The following is a 14,573-nucleotide window of genomic DNA, read 5'->3' as shown; positions in this document are numbered from 1 at the left end:
AAAGAGTAGATGAAAAAAGTGAGAATTTTGACAAAGAACTAGAAAATACAAAAAGCACCAGTCAGAGCTTGAGAATACAGTAACTGAAATGAAAAACATACTAGAAGGAGCTAATAGCCAGGTAGGTGATACGGATGACTGTATAAGTGATCTTGAAGACAGGATAATGGGAATCACCCAATGAATAAAGAAAAACAAATTAAAAAATAAGGACAGTTAGAGGGAACTATAGGGCAACATGAAGAGTACTAATACTCATATTATAGGATCCTAGAAGGAGAAGGGAGAGAGAATGGGGCCAAAAATGTATTTGAGGAAATTATGGCTGAAAACTTCCCAAACTGAAGAAGGAGACAGATAACCAGGTACAAGAAGCACATGGGATACTTCCAAAACAAAATGATACCAAAGAGACCCACACCGAGACATGTCACATTAAAATGGGAAAAGTTAAAGAGAGCATTCTAAAGGCAGCAAGAGAAAAATAGAGTCACATTAAGGGAACCCCCCTTAAGGCTATCAGCTGATTTTTCTGGAGAAACTTTGCAGACCAGAATGGAGTGGCATGATATATTTAAAGTGCTGAGAGATAAAAACCTACAATCTAGGACACTCTACCAGCAAAGTTGTCACTCAGAATTAAAGGAGAGTTAAAGAACTTCTCAGACAAGCAAACTAAGAGTTCATCAAAACTAACAACCCTAAAACTTGTTAAAGAGTCTTCTCTAAGTAGAAAAGACAAGGCTACAACAAGAAGTAAAAAGTTAGCGGAATGTATGTGTGTATATGCATGACTGGGACATTGTGCTGTACACCAGAAATTGACACATTGTAACTGACTGTACTTCAATTTAAAAAAGGAAGTAACAAGTTACAGAACAGGAAAAATCATACTTGTAAAGGAAAATACATAGTAAAGTCTGTGGATAAGGACTTAAGTAAGCTAGTATGAGGATTAAAAGATAAAAATTGTAAAAATCAACTATAACTAAAACAAACAGTTAAGGGATAAACATGAAGTTGTAAAATATGACATCAAAAACAGAAAATGTGGGGGAAGGAAGAAAAAATGTAGATCTTTAGAATGTGTTTGAATTTAAATGACTATCAGTTTAAAACAAGTAGATATAGATCAACATATATAAACCCCATGGTAACCACAAATCAAAAACCTACAACAGATACACAAAATCTAAAAAGAAAGGAACACAAGCATTCTGATAAAGAAAATCATTAAACCACAAAAAAAGAGATAGAAGAACTACAAAAACAACCAGAAAGCAAGTAACAAAAATGGCAATAAGAGTGCATACCTATCAATCACTCTTTAAATGTCAATGGAAAAAATGCTGACATCAAAAAATACAGGGTGGCATCTATTTATATAGAGAGACTGATTTGGATTAAAAAACAAGAAAGACCCTTCTACATGCTGCCCACAAGAGACTCACTTCAGAGCCAAAGACACAGACAGTCTTAAAGTGGGGGGGGGGGGTGGAAAAAGATATTTCATGCACATAGAAAAGACAAAGCTAGAGTAGCAATACTCATATCAGACAAAGTAGACTTTAAAACAAAAGCTGAACAAAGACGAAGAAGGGAATTACAATAAGGGAGTCAGTACAAGAAGAGGATATTACCCTCATTAACATATATGTACCCAGTACAGGAGCACCTAAGTATATAAAGCAGATATTAGCAGATGTAAAGGGAGAAACTGACAATAATACAGTACTAGTAGGTGACTTTAACACCGCATTTACAATGGACAGATCACCCAGACAGAAAATCAGTGCAGGTGCTTTATAAGAATGGCAATAACGAGGGCTTGTTATAGATACACAATGGTTATGAGCATAATAAGTAAGCTTGAGTCCACTCTGCTCAAGTTCAGATTCTAGCTCTGCTAGTTAAGCAGTTTGACTTTTGACAAATTACTTGATCTCCCTATGACATTTCCTTATCTATAAAGTGTTTGAGGAGTAAACCAAATAATATGTGTAAACTGTTTACAACAATGAATGGCAAATGGTAAGTTCAATAGATGCTGACCAGTAGAATGGAAGTCATTCTTCACGCTTTCAGACAGCCACTTGTTATTTGTATAAGGAAATGGATATTCTTGGCACTTCACTGATCTAGGGAAGGATTTTTTCCAGATCAATAGACACATAAAGCACCCACATGGTATCTGAAGTATCTAATAGAAAGAGAGGTCTGCATTAAAAAACACAAAATGTATGAAAATAGATATGGAAACACATTTTTCCTTCCAAAAGATTCATAGTGTCAGTTTTATGTTACCTAAATAGCTGCCATTAAGAAATAAGATTTTTAATAGAAAAAAATTTATCTTCAGTTAAGTCTGTTTCATTTTAAAAAATCTAATGATTCATAGCAATGAAAAAATATTGAAATGAAATATAGAATGAAGCCATTGTGCCACAAAGCACTTTACTGTTACACTTAAGTGGTGTGCCCTACAGGAAGCGTAGATGAGGCTTTGAATCTAGACTGTCCTTCATGTATATAGTTCCTGCAAAATCGCCTTTCATTCTATAAATCCTGCCGAAGAGTTTTAGCTTTAAGTATTCCATGCGGAGTTTTAGGGGTACTTTCCTGTGAAATATCTTGGCATTCGCTTTAGCTTCTGGTGTTTCCACAAATGGCTCTGAATGATAGGAAATACCCAGGTTTCCAGAATATCCTCTTAATCCTTCCCAGTGCCTTCCATTTAAGTCTCGGGTTCATTATGAGCATTAACTCTGTGAACTAGGCCAAGAGATATAACGGTTTCAATACCAAGGTTCTAAGGAGGTTTAGGTAGAAATTGTCAAAAAGCAATTTCATTGCCATCTTAAAGAAGATCAACTTCTGAGTCTCCAGGTATAAATATTAATTGTATCAATTGCTTCTTAATATTTTTTTTTTCAGTTTAGTGTAGAGTCTATTTTTAGGCTACAGTTTTTCAATTTTAGTCAAAATATATGGGGAAATGGTATGGACAAAATCTTAAGAAACGAAACTTAAAATAATCTTTGCTTCTAAAGATTAGAAAATCTTAAAACTGCCCAGTTGGAAATGCATTATAAATTTCTGTAATTAATTCCAGGTTATATTTTTTAGTGTATCTATTGCTCTTAAGGTGAAAATTTTATAAATATTTTTAAAATAATTTTTTCTTTTTTTACTCTTTTGTTCAACCACTAAAATATTTTTGGAAGTATGCAAGTTATAAATAGTAAATGAATTAATTTTTTGTAACAGCAACAAGTTTAAAAGTAGGGGGCCTGATCCAAATGCAACGCTCAATACAGAAGAATAAAGTCACAAGTTTATGACTATTTGCTGTCATAAATGCAGACATTTGGACTAATACACCAAACGTCTCAAAGGCCTTTTTGGGCCAAGGTAGCCAACCATGTTACCGTTTACCATGGTAGGCACCGAAGATAAAAACAGTGAATAAGACGTTCTTTGCCCATGATTAGTGAAAACTATCCTTTTATCACAAGTGCAGAAGTTGTCATAAAATTTAACAAGCCAAATTACAAGAAGTCCCTGTCTGGTTTTTATCTTTCTAGATACAACAACAACCTTAAGATAAAAAATAAAATAAAATAAAGTGACATGTGGACAGCAAGCTGCGTGGATGAAGTGGGAGAAGGCAGCACCAGCGCCGTGGGATCCTTTGTCCTGGGCTGGCCCACCGTGAGCTTGGCGGCCACTTTCAGGTGAGCACCACGGCCGGTCCGTGGGCTGGCTGCTGCGAAATCCCGTCAGCTATGGAATGTCTAGGGTGGAAGGAAAAAAAATTAATCAGATTTTGTTCCAGTTTTGTTATTCTGCTTTTTTAAAGGAAATATTTTCTTCTGATTGATCTGTTCTGAAGCCAGTAACTCATCTTTTGACACACCCCACTGAAGGCTCCTGTATGCCTTATATTTTTTCCCAAAGAGCTTTTTATTAAAATATGTGAAATATATTGGTAGATACTGAGAACTCTTGGAATCATTATCTTGGTTTGAGTGATGATTTCTAAAGGGGCTACTGAAACATCTCAAGCACTGTGGAAGAGGAAGGGGGTGGTCAGAGCTCTAGGACCCCCTCTCCAACATCTCTTCCCTTGTGGTCAGGTATTGCTTTATATATTGAGCTTTCAACTTGGCTTTTCAAACCACTGAAGCAGACCTTTACTGAAACAAATTTTATAAAATCCTCCAATTAAGTTTGAATAACTGGTTTATACTCCAAAATTTTCTTAAAAAAATTAATTATAGAAATGAATTTAATGTCATGAAATAATGTGGTTCCTGAGTTGTAGATCATGTTCTGATTTGGCATCTATAGAGATGTGACAATCAAAAGCAAATACATGATACAAGGAGTGAAAGTCCATTTCCTAAGACTCACTCCTTGGTGGGGATGGAGTTGGAGAATGTATGAATAGAGAATCTTTGTGCTCTCATCCTGAACATGCTCAATTGGCACTTTTCACATCAAGGTGAGCCGACCAGAACTCTAACTTGTGATTTTGAACAACTGCATCCTCAAGTCCAGTGTAATGTTGAAAGAGCTGGTTTTCATCACATGCACACAATGTTTTTCTTTCTGCTGCTTCTCTCACTACCATCAAACCCCTCAGACATCATCTTAAAGCTAGAGAAGTAAAGATTTTTAAGCTATTAATTATCTGATGAAGGAAGAGCATGCCATGAAGTTCTGTTATGCACCACTGGCCTACCAAAAGATGTTAAGAACTTATTTGGAAGAAAGCATGTGTTTGTATCATTCTCAGCATATCTTCTTTTCCATGACAGATTTCTCTAGATATTATCATCTCCTATTGTTTATTCTCCTTGGAGTTTACAGCTGAAAGGAAGCGATTTCAAGTGAGGGCTGGGACTACGTGACATCTTTAGTTGAGTAGTTTTTTCATGAACCTTTTTTTTAAGAAGAAGAGAAAATGTAGAAACAAGTTATACAATACATTATAATTCCTGGAAAAGTACAGCACTTTAACCAAATGGTTAAGTTAACATTACTAGTGATGTTGTGTGAATATCTGCCCCTCGAAGAGCAATTCACTCCTGCAGCATCTCTCCCCCAAACCGTAACCTCAGTCTAATCATGAGAACAGAATCAGAGATGCTCAAATTGAGGGATGTTCTGTAGGGTTACCTAACCAGTAAGCCTCAAAACTGTCAAGGTCAAAAAAAAAAAAAAAAAAAAAAAAAGGAAAAGACATAGAAACAGTCACTAAGGAGACATGGTAACTGAATGCAATGTGGTATCCTGGAATGGATCCTTGAACAGAAAAAAGGACATTAATGGGAAAACTGGAGAAATCTGAACAGTCAGGATTCCTGTAGAGGAAACGAAAGCTAGGAGTGAGGTATATAGAGACTTTCTGTACTATCTTTGCAGTGTTTCTGAAAATTTTAAATTATTTCCAAATTAAAAGATTACTTTTGTTTAAAAAAAGTAGTGTTGAGGAGTTCAGACTCTGGTTTGGCAGAGTGAGGTCTCAACAGACTGACCACTCTACAGATAACAATTGTAAACTCTAAGCAAAATACAAACAGCAACAAACTACCTGAAGGTCCTGAAAACTGAGCAAAAATTAGCATATTTTGGAGAAGAAATGAACCTTGGAATGAGGCAGCAACTTTAGGTGAGTTTCCCATTTTTAAGGCATTAGCTTGAGGGCAGGCTGCAGGCACATGGTGGTGCAGGAAAACCAAACCAACCAAAAGCCGCAGTCTTTCTGGGCTCAAGAACCAAAGTACAGAGTCTGGGTCAGCCACCACCACAGGAATGTGAAGGGGGAAATCTCAAAAAGGAGAGTATCAGAGAAGAGAAGCTCTAGAATTTTTGTTTAGACTGTGTCCCAGCCTCTGGCTGAAGGCTGAACCGCACATGCATGGAACAGACTTAAAGCAGTCTGGAGCTAAGGCTAAAAAAATTGAACCAAGGTGCTGCTCAACACAGGTGAGATAAAGTTTTCAGCTTGAGTCTAATTAAGTTAGTTGTCTGTTAAAACAAAAACATGAACAGTATTTAGCAAATATAACAAAGCGCAGAGTCTCCAAAACAGAGCATTCCTAATGTCCAGAATGCAATCTAAAATTTCTTAACATATGAAAAACCTAGAAAGGAAAAGATAATAAACAAAAGCCAGTCCTCAGATAATTCATATGTTGGCGTTACCGTAAAAGAACTTCAGGCGGCCCCGCCCCCGGCGCGGGCATCTCCCACTCCACCCGGCAGGGGAGGCTGGCGAGCAGCTAGTTAACGCGCGCGCGGCGCTTTCTCGGAGCGCCTCGCACGGGCTCAGCCGATGGACAGTCTTGGGCAGCAGCTGCGAGGGCTAGAGCCCAGGGATGAGTGTGCCCAGGGGAGGTTCCCAGCTGCTTTCCCTCTGCCAAGTTGCCCTGCTTTTGCTTCTCAAGACGCTCTCCAGGCCTCTGCTGTCTCCTACTCACAGCTGACCGGCCCGCTTTGAGCCGTTTTCTCCCGGTGGCAGAGATAGGGCCCTCGCCGGGTCCTGTCAAAGGACAGTGACCAGCTTGGCCTCAGCCTGCTCTGACCCAGGCCTGCCGCTCTGGCTGTGCAGTCCTGGGCAAGTTGCCGCTTCTCTCTGAGCTGCTTGCTGGGCGCAGGGCATCCCTACCCGAGGTGGTGGAGAGGACCCCGCTAAATGGTGTCTAGAATAAGCTTGAGCAGAGTACATGCTCAGTGAATGTAAAAACGCAACTCAGGTGCTTTGTTTTCAAGTCCTGTAGCCAAATGAAGGATCAGTCTCAAGCGAAACTTATGCGAGCCCCAGGGGCCTCCCTCTGACCTGTGGCTGAAGCACGCCCCCCGCCCCAGGCCCAGCATGCGCCTGTCGGTGCTGAGGGCACTGATGGCAGCTGGCTTCGCCCTGGCCCTGGTGACGGGAGGTGCTGGGGGGCCCGCTGGGCCCCCGAGGGACCATGCAGCCGGAGCAGGAGGACCTGGTGATGGTGGGCGCGGACCACGTGGAGTACCGCTATGGCAAGGCCTTGCCTCTTATCTTCGTGGGGGGCGTGCCCCGGAGCGGCACCACGCTGATGCGCGCCATGCTGGACGCCCACCCCGAGGTGCGCTGCGGCGAGGAGACCCGCATCATTCCCCGCGTGCTGGCCATGCACCAGGCCTCGTCCAAGTCCGGCCGGGAGAAGCTGCGGCTGGACGAGGCGGGCGTGACAGAAAAGGTGCTGGATGCTGCCACGCAGGCCTTCATCCTGGAGGTGAGCCGGCCCACGTCCTCTGCAACAAGGACCCCTTCACGCTCAAGTCGTCCGTCTACTTGTCGCGCCTGTTCCCCAACTCCAAGTTCCTGATGGTGGTGCGGGACGGCCGGGCCTCTGTGCACTCCATGATCACCCGCAAGGTCACCATCGCCAGCTTCGACCTCAGCAGCTACCGCGACTGCCTCACCAAGTGGAACAAGGCCATCGAGGTGATGTACGCCCAGTGCATGGAGGTGGGCAAGGACAAATGCCTGCTCGTGTACTACGAGCAGCTGGTGCTGCACCCCCGGCCCTCCCTCAAGCTCATCCTCGACTTCCTCGGCATCGCCTGGAGCGACGCCGTCCTGCACCACGAGAACCTCATTGGCAAGCCGGGGTGCTTCTCCCTATCCAAGATTGAGCGATCCACAGACCAGGTCATCAAACTCGTGAACCTGGAAGCTCTCTCCAAGTGGACCTGCCATATCCCCAGGGATGTGATTAGGGACATGGCCCAGATCGCCCCCATGCTGGCTCGGCCCGGCTAAGACCCCTATGCAAACCCACCCAACTACGGCAATCCCAACCCCATTGTCGTCAACAACACACACCGGGTCTTGAAAGGGGACTATAAAACACCAGCCAATCTGAAGGGATATTTTCAGGTGAACCAGAACAGTACCTCCTCCCACTTAGGAAACTCACGATTTCCAGATCTCTGCAAATGGCTTTGTTGCCGGAAGAGAAGAAACTTTGCATTTGAGTGGAAATTGGACCTCTAATCCAAGCATATTGCTTGCTGTTAATTGCCAAATCAGGACTGCTCGTGAGAAATGTATTTGCATATATTTGCAAAAAGCTGAACATTGAAAACTTAACTTTAAATCACTCTATCTTACGATACTCCGGGGTAGAGAAGCAACAGTGTGGAAGAGTTCGGCTTTTGAAACTTAGGTATTTTGTATGTTTCCCCCTCGAGAACTTTTTCTTTTGAAGAAAGGGATTTGCCATCCTCCTTAATTTGCAGGACCACTGTGGTGGCTTTGTTTGTCAGGACAAGGCCTGCCACCTGTGCCTCTCCCGTTAACCCTTAACTTTTGAATTCAGAGAATCTATTTAAGAATTTAATATATGAGGCTTTCTTTGATTCCTCCTCAGTTCTACTCAGTTTCACAGAGGAAAAAAATATGTATTATTTGAATCAAAAAAAAAAAAGAACTTTAAAGCAGCTCTTATGACTATGCTTAGAGGGTAAAGGGAGAAGCCAATTAAAATAAATGAAAAGATGGGAAATCTAAGCAGAGAAATAGAAAATATTTGTAAAAGCCAAATGAAAAATCTAGATCTAAAGCTGTAATATCTTAAATTTTTTAAAATCCCCCCTGTAGCCTTAGTTGCAGAATGGAAATGAAAGAGAAGTGAGTCAGTGAATTTGAAGGTACATTGATAGAAATTGTCCAATCTGAGGAATAGAGAAAACAAAGATTTTTTTAATGCCTTGGTGCCTAGGAAGAAGCCTCTGCACCTGCTCCTTATAACCATTTCCTCTAGCGTCTTCTGTTTCCTTAGGCACCGCAACTGAATGACACGTGATTCCCAGCTAACTCTCAGAGATGGGAGACTCTTAATCACCTTCCAAATTGGAGGGGATCTTCCCAGACTGTCTTCCCCTTTTTCTTTCTCTAAGATACACTGCTTGCTTCTCTCCTGGCTCTTATCTTAGGTGTTTATGAAACGCTGAAATAACCTTGATTTGGGAGTACTTTTGTTTTTAGTTCTACAAAAATGCCTGAGATTAGGAATTACTAGGGAAGGAAAGCCCTGAATTCTTGCGTAGAGCAAGAGCTAGGGGAAGATGCAAGAAGATTGCCAAAGTGATCTCAGTGAATTAATTTGTTTGTTCATAATTTGTTTATTTTAAAGTAAAGTATGCTATATATTCAAACAATGGAACACGATGCAGCACTGAGGATGAATGAGCTAAAACCACATGCAGTAAAATGGATAAGTCTCACAAACACAATGTTAAATAAAAGAAGTCGGTAATAAAATATTGCATTTTATATGGTTATATTTATATAAAGTGCCCAAATAAACAAAACTATTGTGTTTTATTAGAAGTCAGGATAGTAGGAACTAGTGCCTGAAAAGGAATACAAGGAAACCTTCTAAGGTGGTTTTCTGTTTCTTAATCTGGGAACCTGTCAAACAGGGTGTGTTCAATTTGTGAAAATTCTTCAAGCTGGACCATTAAGCATTGTACAAGTTCTCTCTGTGTACCTTATATGTCAATAACAAAAGTTTACAATACTGATTGTTTAAAAGGACAGTTTTATTTAATTGCTTTGAAAAAGGTACAAGTCTAAAGAAAAACTTACCTAATTTTTTCAACATAGATTTTTTTTGCCAAATAAATGCAGTATTTAACATAAATGAACCTAGAAAATCTTCTGTTTGGGAAAGGAGAAGGCATCGAAGATTGTAAGGGACTATGAAAGATGAAAATTGGTCAGTGGCAAAGAGATATAATGAACTTTCTGATGACCAATCCTGGGAGATTGCTCATGGAGAAAATTGTTAAACAACAGAGTTAGAAACAAGTTACAAATATCTGTTAAGTGTATTTTTCTGGAGCAAGAAAGTGAGGTTTCCAACTTCTTGAAGATTAGAAATATGATTTTAAAAGCTACTGAGTAACAAGACTATGTAGAAATGAACTTTAAATTATTTTTAACTTTAAGAATTAAATGCAGCAGTGACTTCAGAAAAATTATTAATCAATAGTAATTTAGTTGTAAATAAGTTGATCTTAATCAGAGGATTACAGTAATTAAGTTTTCTATGAACTAAATAACTGAATTATAGTTCTGCCACATATAGAGAGAAATAAATGTTTCCTTTCCTGACAACAAACTGGTTTCTGAGCCAAGATATTTCCATCAGTATGCCAAATTTCTCCTTAATCTCTTTAATCTCAAATTAAGCACATTTTCTGTTTGCATGGCACTTAAAACTACAAAAACACTCTTGAGATAATTAGCCCACTTTTACAGATGTGGAAACCAAAGCTTAGAGATGTTAAGTGATTTGCCCATGATAATACGTCCTGCATATATTTTTGAAGCCAGGTGTTGGAATTCCAAAGCAAGTAATTCTTCCAATATAAGGATTTTACTTGTAAGAAAGCCATAAAGTAAGAAAGTGGATCTTTCTTGGATCCTTCCAAGAGGTTTTCGTTAAAAACTAAAACCTGACTGTGTAGTTTTTCCTAATGGAGATTTTCACTTCTGGGTTCTCCAGAGCACAGATTTGCCCAGGGTTGCAGTACCATGCACCCCCATCAGCAACAATGGGTTGCTGATATTTTGTCTGGATTGATGCTCTTAATTTGTTAGGATAAGTATTCTATGAGTTTAATTGTTCTCTCCCATTATCTTCCATTGCAGTTCTCCAGAACAAAAGCGCAAATGGCTCTCTCTCCTTCAGAGGTATTTTTTCAGTATACATATTTTTAATCTTTCAGGTATAGTTAAATGATTAAATTCTTCTCTGCAGGGATGTGCCCCTGACTATTCCCCTTCCCCTTAGTGGAAATTGTTCATTTGTCCTCAGAATAATCTGAGGTTTAGACTGTATGCCAAACTATGTGCTGTAAATAATGTTCTCTCATTACATGTATTTCTTACTTTCTAGGAAGGAGAACATTGAGGTCTGGATCATGTTAGACAGAATTTAGTTAATAATCTCTCCCATCTCTTTCTTTGTCTCCAACCTGTCACTTGCTCACAGTTTCCTCAAAGCATGTATTAAGTTTCCACACATGGAGGGTTTTCTGCTGAGCACCTCAGAATTCAATTATTACCCCTACCTCTGAGCATACAGACTAAAATGGTCAATTTAGATCCATCTCTGATTCCCGTGGACCTTCCCCCTTCCTCCCTCCTCCCCCTTTCCAAGCAGTGGAGATAACCAAGATGAACACACCCCTGGAGAGCTCAGTGAGAAGGGAAAGGCCACTGCTTTGGTTTGGTCTAATAAAATGTTATAAATGCTCCTGTGCTGATGAGCCAGGTTCTGGGCATGTCCAGGGAAGGCAGGGAAGCTTTGACGATAAAACATCACCCAGAGGTGCCTTAACCTGACTCTGCTTCTCAAGCCTCGCTTGGAATGGATCTTCTCTGTTCTTTTTTGTGCCCATGCCTAATGTCCTGAGAATTTTTAAAGTGCTCTTCCAACCCATAATGTAATTTGACTTTGCTGAGTCTTTCCATCTGTTTTTTAAAAAACAGCATATAAGTATATTGAAAAATATTAGCAAAAATAGATTGATTTGAAAATAAGCCATTAGCAAAATCCATCTGACTGTGTTGTTTTGGGTTGTTGTTGCATTTGATTAGATACATCAATCTAGAGAAAGAGAAGGACTACCCGAAGAGCATTCCACTCCGAGTCGTCACCAAGGATGTTGGGAATTGCACCTGTGTAAGTGTTTCTAAGCCAGAAAAAATTAAGTTCCAAGTCCCTACATAAGGCAGAGTGCCATGGATAAAAAGAGAGACAGGCAGGTAGACAGAAAGACAGACAGACTGTGTACGTTCTACAGAAGGTAGGCATTTAGAAATACCATGTGGGGAAGTGCATTTTCCTGGGTGTATGTGTATCTTTGTATAAGTGAGAAGCAACCCTAGAGAAAATGAAACAAGAGAAATCCTTATTAACTACAGTGATGAACACTGACGCTTGGAAGGATATTGCCTGTCAAGTGTCTCTTGCCTTCCTCTGGCGTCCGTGCTTCTCTGGGTCCATCCAAAAGCTGCTGCAGAGGCTTGTTGTAAAGCCATTTCCATAAGGAGATATTTCCTATTAGTATTAAGCAACTTTCTTCCAACTTGTCACTACTTAAGTAGAGATAAGGAGAGAGTGGTTTTGGAAAGTTCTCCATTCTTTGAGTTTTTAGGGATTGAATCCCTCAGGTTATTAATAAATGGATGAGCTGGGAGAGATGGTATTTTTAATGGATCAGCATGTTTCTTCCTCACAGTTATTATCATATTGGTCAAGAAAAAATTCAGTCTATTTAGCCCTAGTCATTATGTGGAAAGTGATGACTGAAATACAGCAAAGTGCCGCGATGTTATCAGCGATGAGCAAAATGGAAACATGAATATTTCCATGATACTGTGGATTGTCACACATCACAGGAGCTCCAGATCACACAGAGTAGTTTTGTGTGTGGACAAGTATGTAGTACAAAACAGTTATATTTTGGGCAAAAGTTATGCAAAGTTCTGATACAAGTGCCAGATGTCACTGCTTGAGGGAAATACTCAAATTTTTCTCTTCTTTCACTTCTCTTCTAAAACCAGTTCTTTCTCAAGGACACACTTTCCATACACTGCAAGTGTTTAAAAAAAATTTCAAGGTATTTTTCCATGAAAGTCCTGAATGTAACCAACTGCCATAACCACTGAACGAAAGCCAGCAGGAAAATGGTGGTGTTTTTTCTCCCTCTTACTTTGCTACAGAAGGTCTGTGCAGTCTCACACCATAAAAACTTGAGTGGTTGAGTTACCAGTGGATTTCACTTAGCTTTATTTTTATATCATATTGTTTGTGGTCGGGTTGGGTGCTCTGTTCTATCACTAGACCCTGGTGAAGTCCACGATGGTGCGACACACTGTCCTTTGCTCTCAGAAGTTGTTTCATGGCAACAGTCTCCTTTTGGGGAGCCCTGCTGCCAGAAAGAGTGATTCCCCCAAACAGGACTGCGTGTACGAGAGTGTTCTTTATTAACTTGGCCTTCAGTTTTGTGCCACCTGTTAGTGACTTCTGCTAATATGGGAAAAACAGCCACATTTTCAGTTTTGTCTTTATTTTGTGTACTAGCCAAAGAAATCTTATCTGCTAAAATTCATTTGTTTTGTCTACCAGAGAGGCATGCAGGGAAAAATACACATCCTATAATTACTGTTTTGAGCAGATGTCTCTAATATTAACAAAAATCATCATCTTAGAAACCAGATAGATTGCGAGTGATTATTAGTATTACAGGATAGATGCTTCACTTTACAAAAGATTTTATATTGAGTGTTTCTTTATATGAAATGGAAAGGCTTTTCAGACTTTAAAGTAAAAAAGCAGAAGCCTTTCATGATAGTTATCTCAAGTTTGCAAAAACATCTCTGCCATTCTGGTAGAAGGTGAACACTGAGCTCTCCCTGTTGGGTTCTGAGACACTTCTGCATAAACCTTGGAGCTGCAAGGAACACAATTTGAAATCAGTTAACAAATTTAAGCAATTTTTCATGTTAAGTAATTGGCTCATAGAGAGAAATGCTCTATAACAGAAGGATGAGTGATGAGTTATCAGTGGCTTTCACTTAGCTTCATATTTATACATCATTTTGTTTCCATTTATGCTGCCTTATCTGTGCCATTTAAGCCCGGTTGGGCACACAGCCCTAATTGCTGATTTATCTGATCATTGTAACTTGTAGAACCTACCTATAGTAAATACTTATTTTTTATAGCATAGCATAGCATTGTCTTATATTTAAATAATGTCTTGGAATTCAGTGAACTCTATAGATATTTCAGAATCTTGTTATTCTCTTTGTTGTGAACTGGATTTTTAAATAGTCATTTCTCACTGTGGCTTAGCACAGAGCTGTTACAGATACCCTGTTCAAGGGCAAAGCTGGTAACAGGACTGAGCTTTCTGAAATGTTCAGTCTCTTTGCTAGACTCATTGGCTTTAAGGCCTCTCCAGATTTCAGAAATGAAAACCTCGGTAGCTGCAGTGCCTGACATAGAGGATGTGCTCAATAAGTAGTGGGGCTTTTTAATGCTAAACTTGAAATGTCTTTTGTAACCAGTTCTAATTCTGATTTTACCTAAACTGGCTTTTTACTATGCAAAGAAATAAAAACCCACACTGTGAAAACAGTACACAGGAAGAAATAGGAATTAATCCAGCTCAGTCCCTTCTTTACTAACATGTTGCATTATGGAAGTAGTCATGGGCTGGATGATCAGCCTCACTGATTTTTTTTCTTTTGGTTGGGAGGGTGATTCATGTAACCTCTCTGAAATATTTTATTCTTTTTCTGTCTGGCTTAAGGTCTTATATTCTGTGAGCCACATATTCTTTATTTTAAGAGAAAGAGATGCTGTATTAAAAGGCATCATATATAATAGAATGAAAATATATTATAATCAAGGCTTTGTGTTCTACTCAGGCCATGTGCTTTACTCTTTAAACACTTTAAACTAAGATTTGCCTGTAGATAATCATTTGATGATAATTATTTGTTCACC

The 14,573-nt window shown here is 39.7% G+C and overlaps 1 protein-coding gene and 1 pseudogene across 1 annotated transcript in view; both read left to right on the top strand.

The window, feature by feature from the left end:
- The window catches only part of LOC116149738 (rho GTPase-activating protein 20-like), a 42,207-nt gene that overhangs the window by 3,721 nt on the left and 23,913 nt on the right, over positions 1–14,573 (top strand). Inside the window, 3 exon segments of the mRNA XM_064482547.1 lie at positions 3,585–3,734; positions 10,703–10,744; positions 11,654–11,738. Of these exon segments, the coding sequence (XP_064338617.1) occupies positions 3,585–3,734; positions 10,703–10,744; positions 11,654–11,738 (277 nt within the window).
- On the top strand, positions 6,881–8,142 carry LOC105104297 (protein-tyrosine sulfotransferase 2-like; annotated as a pseudogene).

Source organism: Camelus dromedarius, chromosome 36 (assembly GCF_036321535.1).
Source record: "Camelus dromedarius isolate mCamDro1 chromosome 36, mCamDro1.pat, whole genome shotgun sequence".
Taxonomy (NCBI): Eukaryota; Metazoa; Chordata; class Mammalia; order Artiodactyla; family Camelidae; genus Camelus; species Camelus dromedarius.
Note: the sequence above shows the minus strand (reverse complement) of the source record. Positions and strands in the feature narration are given on the sequence as shown.